General features: G+C 41.0%; 1 protein-coding gene across 3 annotated transcripts in view; it reads left to right on the top strand.

Annotated features, from left to right (window-relative positions):
• PRDM5 (PR/SET domain 5) overlaps positions 1-20,339 on the top strand; it is a 128,676-nt gene that overhangs the window by 61,559 nt on the left and 46,778 nt on the right. For all 3 annotated transcript variants that reach the window (XM_069976820.1, XM_069976819.1, XM_069976818.1), the window contains one exon: positions 1,012-1,105. In XM_069976820.1, the coding sequence (XP_069832921.1) occupies positions 1,012-1,105 (94 nt within the window). The remainder of the gene's footprint in view (positions 1-1,011; positions 1,106-20,339) is intronic.

The following is a 20,339-nucleotide window of genomic DNA, read 5'->3' as shown; positions in this document are numbered from 1 at the left end:
GTCCTGGACTGTTGGAAATATATATTAAAGAGAGTATGTCTAGACTTGTGCTATACAGTATATAATCACTGACCTAAAGTGTAACCTCTAATATCTTCAGTATTAGGTATATTGCCTAGGACATTGGCTTTTGCTTTTCATTAGATAATTAGAAGGCTTGCAGTTACATTACCGTCATAGGGGGATGCCCCCTGCCTAGAAACTTCCTCTTTGAGTCATAGCAAAAAGGCACTAAGTAATAGTTGGTACTGTTCTCAGTCTGGCCATGTGTTACATATACATCTAAGGCTACGTGCACATGGAGCAAAAGTGGCGGAATTCCACGGCGGAGAATGCCGCCCACCTCTCTTTCATAATGACAGTCTATGGGAGGCTCGAGCGCCTCCTCTCCTCTCTCTTCAGCACAGAGAGAGAAGGCGTGCAAGCCTCCCATAGACTGTCATAATGACAGGGAGACTGGCGGCAATTCGTGGCGGAGAATTCCAGTGCAGAATTCCGCCACCTTTGCTCTGTGTGCACGTAGCCTAAGACTTTTATTAGGGCTGGGACAATGTGTTTCGAGGTACCACTTTTTGTCAGGTCCATACAATACATCTCAAAAGATGTAATGTATTGACCTGATGAAGAGATGGTACCGTAAAACCGTTACCGTTGTCCTAGCCCTAATAAAAGTTGTCTTAGATGTAAAACAATTCCCATCATCATTGATGTGACTACAGATCCGTAGCCTGCCAGCCTCTGCATCTCCCGGCCCTTCGTCACTGCGGGACCTCCGGTGCCGCAACCTTCTCCTACATTTGTTTCCTTATACTTTGTAGTGACCATTGTATCCTAACACTTCTAAGATGCATAAAAGAAAACGTTTAACTAGAAAACCTTTATAAAGAGTAATAGTAGCTTAAAGGGTCATTTTGAACAATGTAATAGTCTTATATATGTGTACATTTTACAGTAGGCCCTGCTCTGAACTTATTATTATATGTGTTTTAAAAGTATATTATTGTTTTATAGACTCACACAGGGGAAAAGGAAAAGATCTGCCCTTACTGCGGCCAGAAGTTTGCAAGCAATGGGACACTCAGAGTTCACATAAGAAGCCATACCGGTAAGAGTATCTTTTCAGTGTAGAACATACTGTATTTTGAACATGTATGCGCAGGGAAGCCAGTGCCATGGTCCTTTCTATTCTATTCACGGGCACCCGCCTGAGGGCTGGCCCACCCCCAGTGGGAACCACCCCCCGCCCCTCTGTGAAGTGGCTTCATTAGAATTAATAGAGCCGCCTCATAATGGGGCAGGGGGTTCCTCCCACTGGGGGGGGGAACCGGCCCACCTCCAGTGCTTCAGCTCAGGCCGGTGCCTAGTAATAGACTGGTGCCGTGCACAAAAATCGGGCCGTGGTTCAAAAAAAGGACCCTAACACCGGCTTCCCTGTGTCAACGCTGTTCTATTCATGTCAAACACTTAAAGCGAATGTATTGATGGTACATTCATGGGAGTCATTACATAAATTGATTCTATAAATATTGAGAAAACCAATTCTTTCTTACTTGTGTGAAGAGATTCTTGAGGTTTGAAGGCTGGTTGTGAAAATCACAGGTCTGATTCAGATTTTTACTTGAAAAAATTGCTGATTAAGGGTGTGTTCACATTGAGTAAAACAGGCGGAATTCCGCAGTGGAACCTTCCGCCACATAATTTCGTCTGTCTCAGTGTGTCATAGCCCATCAATGGGAAAGCGCAACCTCCTTCACCCTCCGCTCAAAGAAGTGACATTACACTTCCTCGAGCGGAGAGCGGCGTCAGCGGTGAATGGCGTCAGTAGAGAGCGGCATCAGCGGAGGAGCACACGCTCTCCTATAGACGGGCTATGACGCACTGAGACAAGCGGAATTCTGCAGCGGAACTCGCCTATTTTACTCAGTGTGAACATACCCTAAAGTGGCAATTATTGTGTAACTGTTTTTATACAGTGTGCTGGTATCACCCTATAAATATATGGAAATTAAGGGAACAAAACCTCCATAGCTCCGGAGAAGATTATGTTATTTTAAGGCATCTGTTCAATTAAATATGTAAAGGTGAAAGTTTAAACGAAAAGTTAGCTTGTACCTATCCTTATTTGTCTCTTTGCTACATGTCAGTTAAGTCACAAGATTTTATTGTTAGTTCACTTGTTTTGTAGTTATGGAGCAAGGCTTTGTCTAGATACATTTATAACCTGAGACAGTTCCTGGATATTACTGACATGTGGACCTTAGCATTGGTGTTATATATTTCATGAATTTTAATGGGAAAATAAGTGATCTGTGCTTCTGACACATCATAGTTACATGTCAGAGGTTTGTATTGGTTGGGGTCCAGGTGCCGGAACCCCCACTGATCACAAAGGGGCAGACATGCTTTACAGCACACACTCTGTCCCTTCATCTCTGCTAATACAAGCAGTCTATGGAATAATGGGAGCCTATGGCACTTCCGCCAAGTCCATCTACCAGAAGTTCCATGGGCTCCTATTATAACGCAGATTGCTTGGCTTCAAATTGCCAGTACCATTACAAACATGTAATGGTACTGTCCCATTAGAGACCCTTATACTTACGCCGTGCACAAAGTCCCGCTCCTGGAGCCGCTCCCGTCGCCAAGATATCTCCGTCTGTAGCCCGGCGTGCGCGCATCAGAGATAAGTCTGACACACATAGAGGATGACGGCTCCATTAGTTCTCAATGAATGTCGGACTCATCTCTTATGCGCGCCGGGCTTCAGACTGTGATATCTTGGCCGTGGGAGTGGCTCCAGGAGCGGGACTTCGTGCATAGCGTAAGTATAAGGGTCTCCAGCATAAGTATAAGGCTCTGCCCTGGCACAGGGGGTGACTGTTTCCCTTTAAATGTTATGTCCATACATGACCCCCCCCCCCCCAGCCAGGGCAGAGCCCGGCTGACCCCCGCAAGAGACCCTTATACTTATGCCATGCACGAAGTCCTGCTCCTGGACCTGCTCTTGCCACCGAGATATCACCATCTGAAGCCTGGCGCGCGCGCATCAGAGATGAGTCCGACGGTCATAGAGAATGAATGGAGCCGTCATTCTCTATCAGCGACGGACTATCCTCTCCAGCAGCCACAGCCCGCACAGCTCTGGGAGTTGGGTCGTGACATCACCATGTTATCCAGGAAGTGACATCACCATGTTATCCAGGAAGCGACATCACCATGTTATCCAGGAAGGGACATCACCATGTTATCCACAAAGTGAAGCCTTGATGCAGTAGTAAGTGCAAGGAAAAAAAGCACTACAATACAAGGGGCAATACAATACTTTTATAAAAATTTTCGCCGGACTTCTCCTTTAAGTCTTTGAAAGAGCATACATGATGTTAGAGACAGTGGAAAGACTGGTACACTGGTAAAACTGATGTTGTTTAGCACTAGTATTAGGTCTTGTTCCCACGGTCCGTGTTTCATGGACAGAACACACATAGAAGGGCTATAGTGGAATCCCCTAATCCGCATGGAAGCAACCATGCAGCTGTGTCATTATATTCCCCGTGTGGGGGAAGAAGGGTAATTCCACTTCAGGCCTTCGACATCTGAGCCGTCCGTGAAACACGGAACGTAGAAGTAAGGCTTTATTTGACTTTGGACCCAAGGTTTCAAGGTCCTGTCTCTTCATTCCGAGCGTGTACATAGAGATTACTTTTCTAATGCCAATTTTTAAAATCACCAAACTAGGTAGTTTTGTAAAAATATTGCTTTGTGTTCTTGAGTTGCTAGTAAGGGAAGGGGACCAGCTCAGATCAGAAGCGTTACTGGAGCAAAAGAGTATTTGAGCAAATACCATCTCCTTAGAGCATTAACATTACCGATGAGACAAATTAAAGCGATCATTCATGAGAGTTGTCAGCTCTTGTTGGCTTCATATGGTTTTCCTGCTCATTATCATCCTCTCTTGTTCCCCGCTTGCCTTTCATCTCTTTTATCTGAAATTATACTATCAGCATTTTTTGTGTTGCGCTGCTTCTTGTTAAGGTTGGGTCTTTTTCATGCTACATCTAGCATTGCCTCAATCATGTGAACACTTGTTGGATGAAAACACTTTTCAATTGGTTTTATCCATCCAGCACAACTTGAATTATCCATTGGCCTGAAATAAATTGACGTAAACCTATTACATAACCTGTTACATGATACTCAAAAGAGAAGGTGAAAATATTTTTCTTTCAAATCAACTGGTGTCAGAAAGTTATATAGATTTGTGATTTACTTCTATTTAAATATCTCAAGTGTTCCTATACGTATCAGCTGCTGTATGTCCTGCGGGAAGTGGTGTATTCTTTCCAGTCTGCAGTACAAGCCAGATGAACTTCATTTCTGTTGAATTGGGATGCGGGTAGATTCGGGTGTGCCCGCATCCCAATGCACCATAGCACACAATGGAAAGTGCTTCCGGAGCCGCATGTTCCATTGTGTGAACTGACAGTTCTGTGTGGCCACTATTCAATGAATGGCAGCCACACAAAACTGATATGTCACTTTTTCCTGCGTGTTTACACTCCGGCCAGGATTCCATTGACTTCAATGCAATGTACATTTTCTATTAATCATGGCCGGTGTTGCAATTTGCAACAACGACCGTGATTAATCGAAAATATACAATGTGTGAACATAGCCTTACGCTAGCTTTATGATGAAACAGTTTAACATAAGAATACATTGAGCATTGTATTTTCGACCTCAGTGTTTTATTTGTTTAATTTAGAACTATAGGTTCCCAGCCAGTAGATGCAGCCCTCAAACGACTGCATTTATAATGTGACATCTCTGTGGGAACTACTTTATGATAATTAGATTCTCCCATGTAATAGGAGTAAAACTAGCTTTACAAGCAAAAGCACATTAGCCACAAACTGGTTGTGGGTACCTTATAATTGAAGTAATTTATTTTAAAGATGGAGTTCCTAGTGGGAAATTGTGCTGAAAATTCTTCTGTTAAATTAAAAGTCTATGGAGTGAATGTATCAGCTGTCGTGAAATGGTTAACATTTTTGTTACTTATACTTTTTTTTATGTATAAGGGAGATTTTGGAAATTATACTGGTGGACAGATTTACACATGGGGAAGCCATAGTGAATGTAGTGCATAACCTTTCCATATTACTATGAGACCTTCTTCTTATAGTGAAACTGAAGTAGCAACTGAAACCTTGACAACACTGGTTGCCAAAAAACATAACTTTAAACATACTTGTCATGATACCTATATGAATCAGCATGTAGTCCATTCTGCCTTCAAAAATGGTGGGTCGATTCCGTGCATGAGCCCCATTGGATCAAAATGGGGCTCATGCTTGGAACTGACCTGGCATAGTCATATCCATCGATACCCGAACCTCCAACAACAGAATGGACTGTACACCAGTCAGGTCAGCATACACCTTGGGGCTATATTCACACAACGTACAACTACGGCCGTAGTTCTCGCCGCAGAACTAAGGCCGTAGTTTTGCGGGGTGGAACAATGCCTATTGATGAATGGGATCCCGGCCAGAGCATACAAACATCGTATACGCTCCGGCCGGGAGCCCATGCGGGGCCGCAAAAAACTGACATGTCAGTTTTCTGCGGCCAGAATTCAATGAATTACGGCCGCACAAAGACCTGTCGGTTCACACAGTGAAGCGAGTGGCTTTGGCCGCTCGCTTCACTGTGTGCTATGGTAAGCTCTGGTGCGGGCCCGCATCAGAGTTCCGCGGCCGGACGGATCATCCGGCCGGCACTTAAGTATCAGGGGTCACGGAACGGACGGTCTCTAACGGTGTGTGAACATAGCCTAAAAGGTACTGTAAACAATATTCACATTAGTACAGTTAATGGTAGTCATAGGAAATTATGTGTAATTTTCCATAAATTTTCTAAAACAGGCAATAAAGGATAGTTTGTAACAAACCAAAAACTTTAACCCTATCCACATGATAAGGGAAAAGTAGAAGATTGTGCAGGGTCTGACCTCTGTATTCCTTTCTATTCCTTTAGAGCCAATAAAAAGAGCCGAGTACAGCTATCTACTCGACTTTTTCTGTCGCTCCATCGGAATGAATAGAGCCACGGGTCACGAGCCGTACTCGCAGCTCTATTTATAACACAGGAGCCCGATACGGAGATTGGTGGGAGGTACAAAGGTCGTGCCCCCACCCCCCCCAATCTTCTATTTTTCTCCTATCCTGAGGATAGGGGAAAGTTGATTTTCTTAAAATACCCCTTTAATGTAGAGGACTGTTCAAGAATAGAAAAAATTGTCTGCTTTTTCCTTCCAGGAACGGTGCTACTTAGCTGTGTCGAGTTTGGCCTTGAATCTCATATTTTTCAAGCAACTCTTTCAAGTTACCGATTATTTTTAGTAAGTTTTGAGTAATTTTACAGGGTTTTTTTTTATATCTTTTTGTTGGTTTTTATCATTTTAAAACACAAACACAGTTTTTAAAGTTTGTAAAGTTTGAGAGATTTGCTCCTTTCGTTTAAGCGAGATGGGTTTCTTTAACACAGTCTGACAAATTACACTATTACCGACCAACTCTGTCATCGCCCGGCAGTATAAGTGGATTAATTACCAAAATCTTCAGTTTATTGCTATAGGACTTAGTAGTACATTTCTCGCCTCAGGCCATAGAGCAGTGTTGAAGTGCCTGACTCTACCTGTTGGAACTAGAGAGTATGAAGTAAGGAGACACAAGATTAATGGCAGTCTAGGTCGTTCTTTGTTGGGATACGACATATGCCTCTTTTGGCAGCAAAGTTTTTATAAGGAATTTGACTTTTTCGCTATAGTTTACATGAAACCTTGTCTCAGTTTATTCAGGACTAGGCAGGGACAAGCTTGTGTATTCTCATTAATCATCAATTTATTAATGTGAAACATCAACTAACATGCAAGTCTCCCGCGAATATCGTCTAGGCTCAATCAGTGTCCGATAGGATGTAATGTACACAGATGTGGTTTAACATAGAGGTGAGGACTGGAGTGATTAGTTCCTGATGTTCACTGCAGTCCCAGATTTGAGGGATGGTCACTAGAAAGAAAGAAATGTAAACTCTATGTATTTTGTAATTGATTGTGTATTCTGGGAAAATTTGCTGTTTATGTGCTGATATCCTGTGTAATCAGGCTGTATTATGAAGTCACTTTGTCCCTGTCCTTAGTTTAGATAGCAAATAATTAAAAATGGATGTGCGCATATCTACGGATGGATGTCATTCATTACTTCTGATTAGATCTGGGATTTTCTGCTCTACAAAACTAGTAATTGGATTAAACTGTTCAAGGAACTTTTTTTTGAAACTTAAAAAAAAAAAAAATCTCTATATGAAATAAGTCTAATAAATACAAATGCTAACAGACTGTATTTTTAGCAATTGAAGTTTTTTTTTCTTCCTACTCCTTTAATGTGATCGCTTTGATAAACTGTGTGCCTATAACTAGAGCGGTCACACATGCTTTCAAGAAGAAATAGAAATAGCCCTCTAAATGCTTAAAGTGTACCTGTCATTATAACTTTCAAAATCTAAATCAACAGTAGTTGTGAAATAAAGCAAGTTTGCAATATACTTTCATTATTTTTTTTTTAGTTAGATCGTCCTGGGAGCTCATAGGAGATAGCGGCGGTCTCCTATTACACCGCACAATGGCTTGTTGTCTTTCCTCATTCAACATGTTTAAAGATGTTAAAAGACAATGATCAGCCGACCGATCGTTGCCTCTTATTACACAAAGCGGTTATCGGCCGTAATGGCCAAATACGGCCAATAATCGCTTTGTGTAATAGGGCCTTTAGGCTAGGTTCACACTACATTTTTTCATCCGTTTGTACAAATAATGGATGAAAAAAAAAAGATGCATTTGTGTGTGATGGGTCCAGATGGAGTCCACCCCAGGGTTCTTAATGAACTCCGATTAGTGATTCCTGCCTGCCCCCCCCACCATGGATCTGTATAACCACTCTCTCCTAACAGGAGATGTTCCTTATGATTGGAGAAAAGCCAATGTTATCCCCATCCACAATAAGGGGAGTAGAGAAGAGCCCAGTAACTACAGGCCAGTGAGCTTGACATCTGTATTTGTAAAAATGATGGAAATGCGTCAATAGAGGAAGTTAAAAATCTACAATTTGATTACTCTAAACCAGCATGACTTTACTGCGGGCAGATCATGTCAGACTAATCTCATAGATTTTTTTGATTATGCCACAAAAGTGTTGGATGAAGGTGGTGCCGTGGGTATCGCCCATCTGGACTTCAGCAAAGACTGTGATACAGTTCCCCATAAAGAGCTGATAAAGAAGTTAGTGGTAATTGGACTTAATCCCTGGATAGTTCAGTGGATTTATGGCTGGCTGAAGGATCGGTATCAGGGGGTTGTTATTAATGGAGTGTATTCCGAGCAGGGACTGGGTCTGTTTTGGGTCCAGATCTTATAATTATGTTTGTAAGTGACATAGGAGAAGGTTTAGTCGGTAAGATTGGTCTTTTTGCTGATGACACAAAATTGTGCACTAGGGTTGATATTTCTGGGGGTGTCAGTAATATGGAAAATGGTTTAGCTTTACCAGATACAGTAAGTGGTCTAAACAATGGAAACTGCAGTTCAATGTTTCCAAATGTAAAATAATGCATTTCAGTTGCAAAGACTTCAGAAGAGAAGGATTTAAATGTAGTGATTTCTGACAGCCTTTAGATGAGTTCCCAGTGTCACCAGGTGGTAGGGAAAGCTAATCATATGCTGGGCTATATACAGTATCTAGAGGTATAACCAGTATACTGTCGAGGTAGATTGTGACCCCACCATTTAGAGTTCTAGTGAGATCACATCTGGAATACTGTGTCCAGTTCTGGAGACCTCACCTACAAAAATATATTAATAAAATAGAAAAGGTCCAAAGACGGGCTACAAAGATGATGGAGGGTGTGAGGCGCAAAACCTCAGAAAAGACTTAAGCATCTAAATCTGTATAGTTTGGAAGAAAGAAGAGAAAGGGGGACATGATTGAAACCTTAAATTTGTTACTAAATAGAGTTCAGGAGGGAAGTGTTTTTATTATTATTATTATTATTATTATTATTATTATTATTACTAATAATAATAATAATACATGTAAATAGAAGAACAAGAAACTATTACTTTACTGAAGGAGTAGGAAATACTTGGAACAAACTTCCAGCAGATGTGGTTGTAAATCTACAATAACAGAATGTAACCTGCCTGGGATAAACATCTATCTATCCTAAGATAAGAGAATGGAAATACTAAAAGGGCAGACTAGATGGACCCAGTGGTCTTTTTCTGCTGACAATCTTCTACGTTTCTAACATCTGTCTATAGATCATAATTGGGTTTTAAGAAATCCATGCTCAATGCCCAATCTCTAGATTCCCAATCATAGTATACAAGTTAGGTCGCATGAACTGTAGAGCTCACTTGAGCATATTTTGCACTTAAAGGAAAAGTCAAGGGATTTTGAAAATCCGGCAAGGGGGGGGGGGGGAATTTTTCAGGAGTACGCACTTACCTCTACCTGTGCCCGCGGTGAACAGCAGGATCGGTATCAGGACCCCCGTCAGAAGTCATTTTCTCCCAAGTTGTGATGACTTCACAACTCAGGGGAAAATGCCTGTCCCGGCTGATGTTGTGGCCACTCAGCCAATCAGTGACTGGAGTGGTGTCCCACCCCAGTCACTAACTGGCTAAAGGGCCAGTCTATCATCCAGGTCATGATGTGAACACCCCAGAGATCCCAGCACCCGGCGGGGGTCTCGAGGCCAATCCCACCACTCTCGCGGGCACGGGGAGAGGCAATTTCTTACTTGTTATCAAATTCCCCCTGCCCCTGCCTGGATTTTTAAGATCCCCGGACTTCTCCTTTAAGAAGCATTGAAAGGACACTAATGCAGACCTAATCTACATGTTTTGACCTCCTACAGTTGTTATCCAGGAGCAGAAAAATTATTACGTTGATATTGTTTAAGTAGAGTGCCGGAAGGTGAGAAATACCATATCTGTTCACAAGTAACCCCTTTAATTCAATCTTTTTACTACATACACATTTGAAATATATGGAAGGATATAAGGTGCAAATGATACTATGCAATTAAATTTAGTAATTTATTTTTTCAACATTAAGATCCCGGTTCCCAATTCCATGCATCTGTCTGATGTCTCTATCGTTGTTGGCACCAGTTCCTATGGGCTTCTTAAATTTCATTGAACACAGAAGTGGCCTACTCATTGTAGCATTTATAGTAAATATCACAGCATGGGTAATAGGTTACAGACAGAACATGAAGTATGGAGTCAGTTCCTTCAGATTTTACATAGGTGAATAGGAACCCATGGTAACATGTTATGCCTCTTCAAAAAAAAAGCAAAATATATGTTATGCATTTGGTTTCATGAAGACTTCAAGCTGGGATAAGAAACCTTATCCGTAGTGTTTTCGGTCCTTTGGGTGTATACCTTTGTGTACCATATGTATACTGTACTTAGTGATGACAAGTTGTAAATTATATGATGATATGTTATCACCAAAGGTATTGCTCTTTGGGGCTGTTGCTCATATTTCTTTCATGAATCTACCTCAACACTTCGTTCTTAATTTATGTCAGTGCTCTGTCAACACAGACAGTGTGCAAAATTGACATTATACACTTGTCTGGGACTATAAGTTTTCACTGTGCTATCTACTATGTGTGCCTTTCTATGACAGTATCTATGAAATCAAATATTTTAGAATACTTAAAACCACATTGTGCCACACATGATATGCCAAAGATTGTTACGGAGACGGACAGTACCACACAGGCTTGCTGACAAATTACATTATATATATATATATATATATATATATATATATATATATATTTATTTATTTATTATGTTTATTATTATCATTCTGACTAGCAATAGTGGTTATATTGCAGAACTGTGCTTTATTTCATTGTCTATGTTCTCATTAGAAGCGGCTTTCCAGGAACAGATTTATATATATATATATATATATATATATATATATATATATATATATATATTTATAAATGTATTTATATTAAAAAAAAATCTTTAAAATCAACTGGTGCCAGAGATTTTTAATTTACTTATATCCAAAAATCTCAACTCTTCCAGCACTTATCAGCTGCTGCATGTCCTGCAGGAAGTGGTGTATTCTTTCCGGTCTGAAACAGTGTTCTCTGCTGCCACCTCTGTCCATGTCAGGAACTGTCCAGAGCAGGAGAGGTTTTCTAGGGGGATTTGTTACTGCTCTGGACAGTTCCTGACATGGACAGAGGTGGCAGCAGAGAACACTGTGTCAGACTGGAAAGAATACACCACTTCCTGTAGGACCTACAGCAGCTGATAAGTACTGAAAGACGTGAATTTTTTTTTTTTTTTCAGAAACAAATTACACATTTCTAGCACTTTCTGGCACCAGTTGATTTCATTATTATATGATACTGTCCTAATTCCTTTTATTAGTATAGCAGCTATCTATCTATCTATCTTTCTATCTATCTATCTATCTATCTATCTGTCTTCTATCTATCTATCTATTATCTATCTATCTATCTATCTATCTATCTATCTATCTATCTCCTATCTATCTATCTATCTATCTATCTATTATCTATCTATCTATCTATCTATCTATCTATCTATCTATCTCCTATCTATCTACAGTATCTTCTATCTATCTATCTATCTATCTATCTATCTATCTATCTATCTTCTATCTATCTATCTATCTATCTATCTATCTATCTATCTATCATCTATCTGTCTATCTATCTATCTATCTATCTATCTATCTATCTATTATCTATCTATCTATCTATCTATCTATCTATCTATCTATCTATACGGATAAGCGAAGCAGCACTACTCCAGGTTGCAGTGGGTGCCAGTAGACCTAAGTCTTGACCATAGACCGTAGTAATTAGCAGCGAGATAGTCCACGGCACTCCAGGGTTAACAGTGAATTAGGTGATTTATTCAGAAAAACATGATACAGCACTCCAACACACGCGATGTTTCCGTGGCCTCACGCCACGCTTGAAAATGGTGGCGTGAGGCCACGGAATCGTCGCGTGTGTTGGAGTGCTGTATCATGTTTTTCTGAATAAATCACCTAATTCACTGTTAACCCTGGAGTGCCGTGGACTATCTCGCTGCTATCTATCTATCTATCTATCTCCTATCTATCTATCTTCTATCTATCTATCTATCTATCTATCTATCTATCTATCTCCTATCTATCTATCTATCTTCTATCTATCTATCTATCTATCTATCTATCTATCTATCTATCTTCTATCTATCTATCTTCTATCTATCTATCTATCTATCTCCTATCTATCTATCTATCTATCTATCTATCTATCTATCTATCTATCTTCTATCTATCTATCTATCTATCTATCTATCTTCTATCTATCTATCTATCTATCTATCTATCTATCTATCTATCTATCTTCTATCTATCTATCTATCTATCTATCTATCTATCTGATGCACAGACCTCTGCCGGGTTAACTCTTCCCCAGCAGTTTATCCAAAATGAGTTCAAAGCTCAGACAGCATCCTCGTAAAGGACAATGCATTAGTTCCTTATTCTGCCATATTGCATATAAGGTGCGACATTATGGCTCGTATCGTCAATCTTTTTGCTTGAAAAAGGCTCAAGATGTGAGCTGAAATGTTGCATCTTATATGCATTATGGCACAATAAAGAACTAAGGGTATGTTCACACTAACTAAATGTGGCGGAATTCCATGTCAGTTCTTTGTGCCGAGAGCGGCGGGAGTGGAGGCGCCCAAGCCCTCTCATAGCCCGGCTATGGCACCCTGTGGCAGGGGGAAATCCGCCACATTTACTCAGTGTGAACATACCCTAAGAGAATGTGAAAAACACCATGTAAGCATACCAACGTATACCAGTCAGCATACCAACGTATACCAGTGATACCAATGTATACCGCCGGCACATGATGTGAATGGACTTTACATTTTTTTTTTTTGCAGTTTCCGTTATTTTAATGGGGATCAGCTGGGAGATCAAACTGGAGGATTTCAGGAAAATATTTGAGTATTTGTTTTGTATGGCCATAAGCAGTAGAGAAGGAGACTATAAATGTTTCAGGTTTTAGGTCTTTATTGTTTCCAATTCATGGTCATGATAACATAGCAACAAAGGTTGTAAAGATGAAACTAGACACATGCCCATCCAGTTCATCCTTTTATCCTGCAGTGTTGATCCCGATGAAGGGGGAAAAGGTAGCAGCCGACTGATCTGCCATCATTGCCAGGTGGTTCCTCTTTTGTCCATTAGATTATTCTGCATGTGGGAAGGAAATAAGTACAGAAGACCAGCGCCTTGTGTGTATGGTTTCATCTCTGGGGAGGGGAATAAATTATATGGACATCTTCAAAAGTGCACTTATCCAGTGGCATTATCTATGACCGCTATGAGCAGGTAACACGTTGCATCTTAACCGAAAAAAGATTTGGATTTACAGTATATGTCATAGTAGAAACCTCTTCATGTCTCTTCCACCATATTCTGGTTTGAACCAGTATACAGTATGCTAGTTGACCTTCTTTTAACACTTTTCAGGGAAAATTTTAGGGAATATGACAAACATATTGTTCCACAATGGTGGAGAGATACCTGTATCGGCCCGATACCGTTATACTATAGTCATGAGGTCACTTCAACTCTTTTATAGTAAATAAGCCTAATCTTTCTGGGTACTGTTGTGCACCTCTGGTCGCCATCCTTTGAACCTGCTCAGGATGTCTTTCTTGTGCACTGGTGCTCAAAATGGTAGACAATTACTTCATGTGTGTTCATACCACTTAAAGGAGAAGTCCGGCCATTTTTAAACCTGGCAGCTTGCAGGGGAAGGCAGGAATTTGATCAGGAGTACAAACTTTCCCGGTGTCCCCGGTGAGTGTCAGGACTCCCGCCGCGCTCCGGATCTCAGGCACTGACATGTCACAACCCGGCTGATGGACTGGCCGCTCAGCCGGTCAGTGACTGGGGCGGGACACTGCTTCAGTCACTGATTGGCTCAGCTTCCAGTCCATGAGCCAGGACAGGCAATTTCCCCCTAGCAGTGTTGTCATCACAACTCGGGGTAAAATGCCTCCTGGCGGGGGTCCCGAGGCCAGTCCCACCACTCACGGCGGGCATGGGGAGAGGTAAGTTCGTACTCTTGATCAAATTCCCCCCTGCCGGCTGCAAGATTTTAAAAATGGTCGGACTTCTCCTTTAACAAGCCACTAATCAGACCACAGTCTGTACTCATCACCTCTAAGGATCTGTTCACATTAACATTATGGCTTCTGTGATTAATGAAGTCATAACTATGACAAATCCATTGAGAACTGGATCCTAACAGATCCCACTGGGTCTACAGGCTTTGATTTGATTTTTACATTCTCTTCAAATTACCATTTTATCCTTTCCATTAGAGCGCCTGGTATTTTGACAGCAAGAAAAGTCCACATCGCTATTTTAACCATCAAAAATACCTAAATCCCCATGGACCCCATTAAAGTCAACCAGATCTGTCAGGATTAGTTATTAGTTCTTATTATCAGGAATTAGAAACAAAAATAATATTTTCTAGTTATAAGTTTTTAGTTTAAGCTGCTTATGTCACACCAACATGGTTGCTTGGTGGATTCATTCAATATTTTGTGATATTTTATTATATGGACGTGATGTGAGCCACATCATGTTCATTAAAGTGAATATACCACTAGGTACATCGCTTTGTGGTTTTTACGTAAATGGATTGGCACCAAGGCGAGGATGTCAGTGCCACAATCCTTTTTTTGAACCACAGTCTGGTTCTCATGCACAGCCTCGGTCTTTTGCTGAGCACTGGCCCGACATGAAGCACTGGAGGTGGGCCCGCCAGCCCCAGTGTGAAGAAACCCCCTCCCCTCTGGGATGTGGCTCCATTAGAAACAATGGAGCAATGTCACAGAGGGGAGGGGAGACTGTCACACTGGGGGCTGGAGGGCCCGTCTCTGTGCTTCATGCCGGACTGGTGCTCGGACCTTGACCGGCGCCATGTGCAGGAATCGGGGGTCTGTTCACTGGTTCATGTGAAAAACACAAAGCGATGTACCTAGTGGTTCATTGACTTTAAATAGCCAGACCCCGGGAGTCCCCGAAGCAAGCCGGAGTGTGGAGCAGGTAATGTATGTTAACGGGTTAGGTTAATGGACGGCATTTACATATGCTGCAATTATGTCTTCTCATTCAAAATGAATGACAAGGGATCCGCAACAAATTTCACAGCGAACTCGCAGCGTAAAATCCGCTGCGGTTCCGTTGTCTGTGAAGCTACCCTAATATAGGGGGAAAAAATGGGGCAGACTTTAAAAAATGTTAACATTTTTTATTTATGTTATTTCCGTAATGAATTTATATTCAGTGGAAAATGTATAGGCTTATTTGTTTATGAGAATGTGCGTTGAGTAACATCCCTGCAACGTTCTCCTCGGCTATAACTGTAGACGGGACCACGGGTGCATGTTAGGTGATCAAAGCAAAGCTTATCACAGGGAGCACATAACTATTGAGTTACCCTATCTCCCCTCACTGGCATCTGATGAAAGATGTTAAAGATGTGGCTATTATTCCCCATTAACTGTGCGATTCATATCAGAAAGACATTTATAATAGTTTTCAGACCTGGGCAACACGTGGTCCCTGTTTTCATTTAATAAGATAACATTTTTCATCTGACCACTCTCCGTCGCTTTCAAACCTTGTTTACGTCAATACCGGATAAACAAAGCGTAAGGAAGCCCTCTTATAGGAACACATGCTTCTTTGCCGAGGGTCTTACTAATTTGCTGGAAACATATGGAAAAGCATGGCATGTGGCTTTACTAGTAAGATGTAGAACGTCTAATTCAGAACACAGAAACCAATGTCATGGTCTCTTTTGTAGAATATTTAACGTATCTGTTGTTGGGATGATTAATAGGTTTTTGACCAGGTAACTTTTCTTCGTCTGCGAGAAGAGCCTTTCTTTCCTGAAGTGTCTTTCAGGCTTGTTAGCCTTCAAAGACTTTTAAGGTCAGCTGTGGTGAGACACTAAATCCATTATATTTTCTCTTCCTCTGTCTCCTCACATCACTCTTTTAGTCCCAGCATGGAGCCATCCCATTTCTTGTCTGCAAGTTAGATATAGGCGGAAAAAAAAAAAAAAAAGTTTGACTCGCTTGGTATCTTGATGCTTTGCAGTCCTTTTCGAGCAATGGTGGCTAATTAAAACCAGTTTATTGGCTGTGCTATTTGTATTAATATAATACTATTTGGGATCTCGCAAGGTCACTGTGTTAATATTTGCTATATAAAATAAACTCACCGACGATGAACACTTACTTAGCGGTGTTGAACCCAATGCTTGTTTTAAGTTCAGCCATGTGCAGTATGTCTGCTCAATGTAAACAGGCTGCAATTGTTTGGATAGTTGCAAATGGGTCTGCATTCTTAGGCTGGGTTCACACTATGTATATTTCAGTCAGTATTGCAACCAAAACCAGCAGTGGATTAAAAATACAGAAAGGCTCTGTTCACACAATGTTGAAATTGAGTGGATGGCCGCCATATAACAGTAAATAACGGCCATTATTTCAATATAACAGCCGTTGTTCTAAAATAACAGCAAATATTTGCCGTTAAATGGCGGCCATCCACTCAATTTCAACATTGTGTGAACAGAGCCTTTCTGTGTTTTTAATCCACTCCTGGTTTTGGTTGCAATACTGACTGAAATATACTGACTGAAATATACATATACTGACTGAAATATACGTAGTGCTAACGCAGCCTTATAAAGCATTATTTCACAAAATAACACACATTACAAAGTTATACAACTTTGTAATGTGTGTTATTTAAGTGAATGGCCCCCTTCCCTGTGTCCCCCCCCCACGCTAGACCCGGAAGTGTGATGCTGTATACTTACGGTATCACTGTCAACCCAGGTTGCCATCTTGGGACGATCACATCATCTTCAGGAGGCCGGCCCCCCTCCACCACGTCATCAGCTGCTCAGCCGCGATTGGCTGAGCATAGTTATGCTCAGCCAATCGCGGCTCAGCAGCTGATGAGGCGCTGGAGTTGGGCCGGCATGAGGGGGGCTAGAGCGGTCCGGTCCATTCACTTAAATAACACACATTACAAAGTTGTATGTGTTATTTAGTGAAATAATGCTTTACACCGCACTACCCCTTTAACATTTGCAGTAGCAGGTATTGAAGGATACAATGTTTCCAATGGGATATTGTTACAGGAACTTCTTTCTTTTAGAATAAGGGATAGCATTTTAGAAATATACATACAAAACCAAAACATTTAAACCATCTGCCCTATAATGTGTGGATCCACCTTTGTTATTAGGCACCAAGTCAACAGCAGTCCCATAACTTGTGAGTCAAAGTCTACATGGATCAGACCTGTTTTTCCCCGCACATCCCACAGATGTTCTATTGGACTGAGATCTGGGGTATTTGGAGGTAAAGTCTAACCTTGAACTGTTTGCCAGGGTCCTTGTGGCAGGGACCATTTGTTCTTTGGTAGTTCATCTGTGGGACACGCAACAATGTTCCTGTTGCTGTTTTACTAGTTGCTCTTCTGTAGACCACTTTTAAAAGATGCTAACCATTGTCCAGGAACACTGTTGAAGGGTATGTTCACACTGAGGAATACGGGAGGTATTAAAGAGGAGAAGTTTTCTGCTTGAAATTCCCTCTTCTTCAGCTCTGGCAGAATAAGCACAGAATTCAAGCAGAATGCATGCGGAAAGCACTTCTATGGGATTTCTCTAGCGGAATTGGCCCAAAGAATTGACATATCCGTTCTTGAGGTGGAAAGCACAATGGAAAATTCTGCATGGAAATTCCACCGTGTGAACATCATAGCGGGAATCCAATTAAACACAACGGGGCAATGCTATGCCGATATTTTACGGGCAGAATTTAAAGTGGAATCCGTGGCTAATTTCACGTGGATTCCGCTTGAAATTTTGTGCCTATTTCTCAGTGTCAACATAGCCGAAGATCTGCCAAAAGATGAATCTTGTTCCAAATGTGCAGTGGTTAGTACCTGTCTTAACGTTTTAGAACGGACTGTTCACTTGCTGGCTAATATATCTCACCTCTTCGCAGGCGCAATTCTAATGAGATAACGTAATTCGCTGTAATATCTGGTAAAGTTAAGGCTTTAAAGAAGCTGTGTGCACCCGCATCAGAACCCTGCGGACCTAAAGATCATCCAGCCGATACTGCAGTACCGGCCGGGATGATCTTTTCAGAGACCAGGTCACGCCGAGTCACGGAATGGCCAATCTCTTACTAAGTCTGCACATAGCCTAAAAGGATTTCATTTGCTGTCTGACATTGTGTGCATTAAGTTTTACTGATGTTATAAGGAACATTTATTATTTCAGTAGCCTATTTTAACACCATAATTACTATTGTAGTATTGTTGCTTCTTTTCCCCTCATTCATAAATTTATGTACATATTCTAAAACACAGATCCCATAAAAATAGCTGGATTTGGTGCACATATGCAAAGAAGTGTATTCAATGTTGGATTAAAATCCATTTTGGGTGATGTAATGAGGACGGTTTGTTGTGTCTGGTTCTAGTGACCGGCAGCTTCTATTCCCATCCTCTGCTTGGACTAATTAGGACAGACAATCCTTTCTGCCCATCACCAGTTCTTATCCGCACAGATTCTTTGTCTGTAGGTTTTCAGGCACATGAGACTTTTTGAGATGGTCTTGAATTGATCACAAACACATAGTAGCGTGGGAGAGAAACCACTGTATTCACTTAAGTGACTGAAATCCCATTTGTAGACAAGAAAAAGAGCATGTGAAAACACCCCGAAATGAGTGTTCAGTTCATGACAAACATGTAACCAGAGAAACATGGTTCACCCCATCACACACCACCCATCAACCATCTTTGCGAAGGCATTTGAGAAATGTCTGGTCTTAAAGGCCTTTGAATTTAATAAAGCCTAATTGCAGGGCTGCATCATCTAACACATTCTGGTATATAAATTAGTTAAAAAAATAATAATAACGTTTTTGTTTTGTGAACCACTTTATTATTGATTTACAAAACTACATAAATAAATTTGCTTAATACAATTTTAAAACTTCAGATCTTATGGTACTTTGTGGTACATTATGTGAGAAATTGAGAAGCTGAAATATAGTGGGATCATCACATGGGGAGAGGTGGTCCACCATGTATCTAACCTATTTGTTTGACATATACACAGGGAAAGGTCCTGGTGTGTACACTCAATCTATTAATAGGGATCTAAGCGGGTCAAAGGGGTACTAACTCTCATTAATGAATTAATAAGTTTGTCATAAAGATGTATGGTGACTTACATTGAGAATTCTGGAAAGAAAGGATTTGCAAAATAGCTCTGACACCTCTTGAGTTAAGTCTCACTCAATCTAGGAGTCTTAGAACATTGGGGATTTTAAACAATCTCTCCAAAAGGAAAGGTTTCCCATCTGCAGACAGCTGTTTTGGGGTTGTTGCCCCTCTTCAGTGCAGAGCAGGGTATTGGCTGGCTAATGAGAGGTCTATCAACTTGGGTCAAAGGGGTACCAACTCTTATTAATCAAAGATTGTCATAAAGACTTATGGAGACTTACAGACCATTGCTGCTCCATTGAGACTTCTTAATAGGGATCCAAGAAATTCCTGTAGCACTCAGTCCCACAAAGCCAAGGTCCTTTATTGTTCACAAGTACGATATAGTCCACATAAATAACGTGTGTGTACAGAAACGCGTTTCGACGTGTCTGTCTTTATCACAGTATATAATATGTATAATGCTGTGATAAAGACAAACACGTCGAAAAGCGTTGCTGTACACCCATACTTTTTATGTGGACTGTATTGTACTTGTGAACAGAGTTCTACAGGAATTTCTTGGATTCAGATTTGTTTGCGTAACACCCAGCAAGCTCCTGGGCGCTGTATGCACCTCCCGTGGTCCAGAGACAAAACCAAAATAGGTATTTACATTTGCTTATATGCAGCATTATTATGGTTTAGTGGCGGACCAGTTTTATTTTTAAGTATCAATAGGAATGACAGAGGCCAAAAGAGCATCCTTAAAGCCATCATCAAGTTGGTATAAATCTTTTTTTTTTTTTTAACTGTATTGGAAAGCAAAGAAAATTACACTATACGGTACACCACCACAAAACAATGTACTTTATAATATGGAATCAA

This window comes from Dendropsophus ebraccatus, chromosome 7 (genome assembly GCF_027789765.1).
Source record: "Dendropsophus ebraccatus isolate aDenEbr1 chromosome 7, aDenEbr1.pat, whole genome shotgun sequence".
In the NCBI taxonomy this organism is placed as follows: Eukaryota; Metazoa; Chordata; class Amphibia; order Anura; family Hylidae; genus Dendropsophus; species Dendropsophus ebraccatus.
Note: the sequence above shows the minus strand (reverse complement) of the source record. Positions and strands in the feature narration are given on the sequence as shown.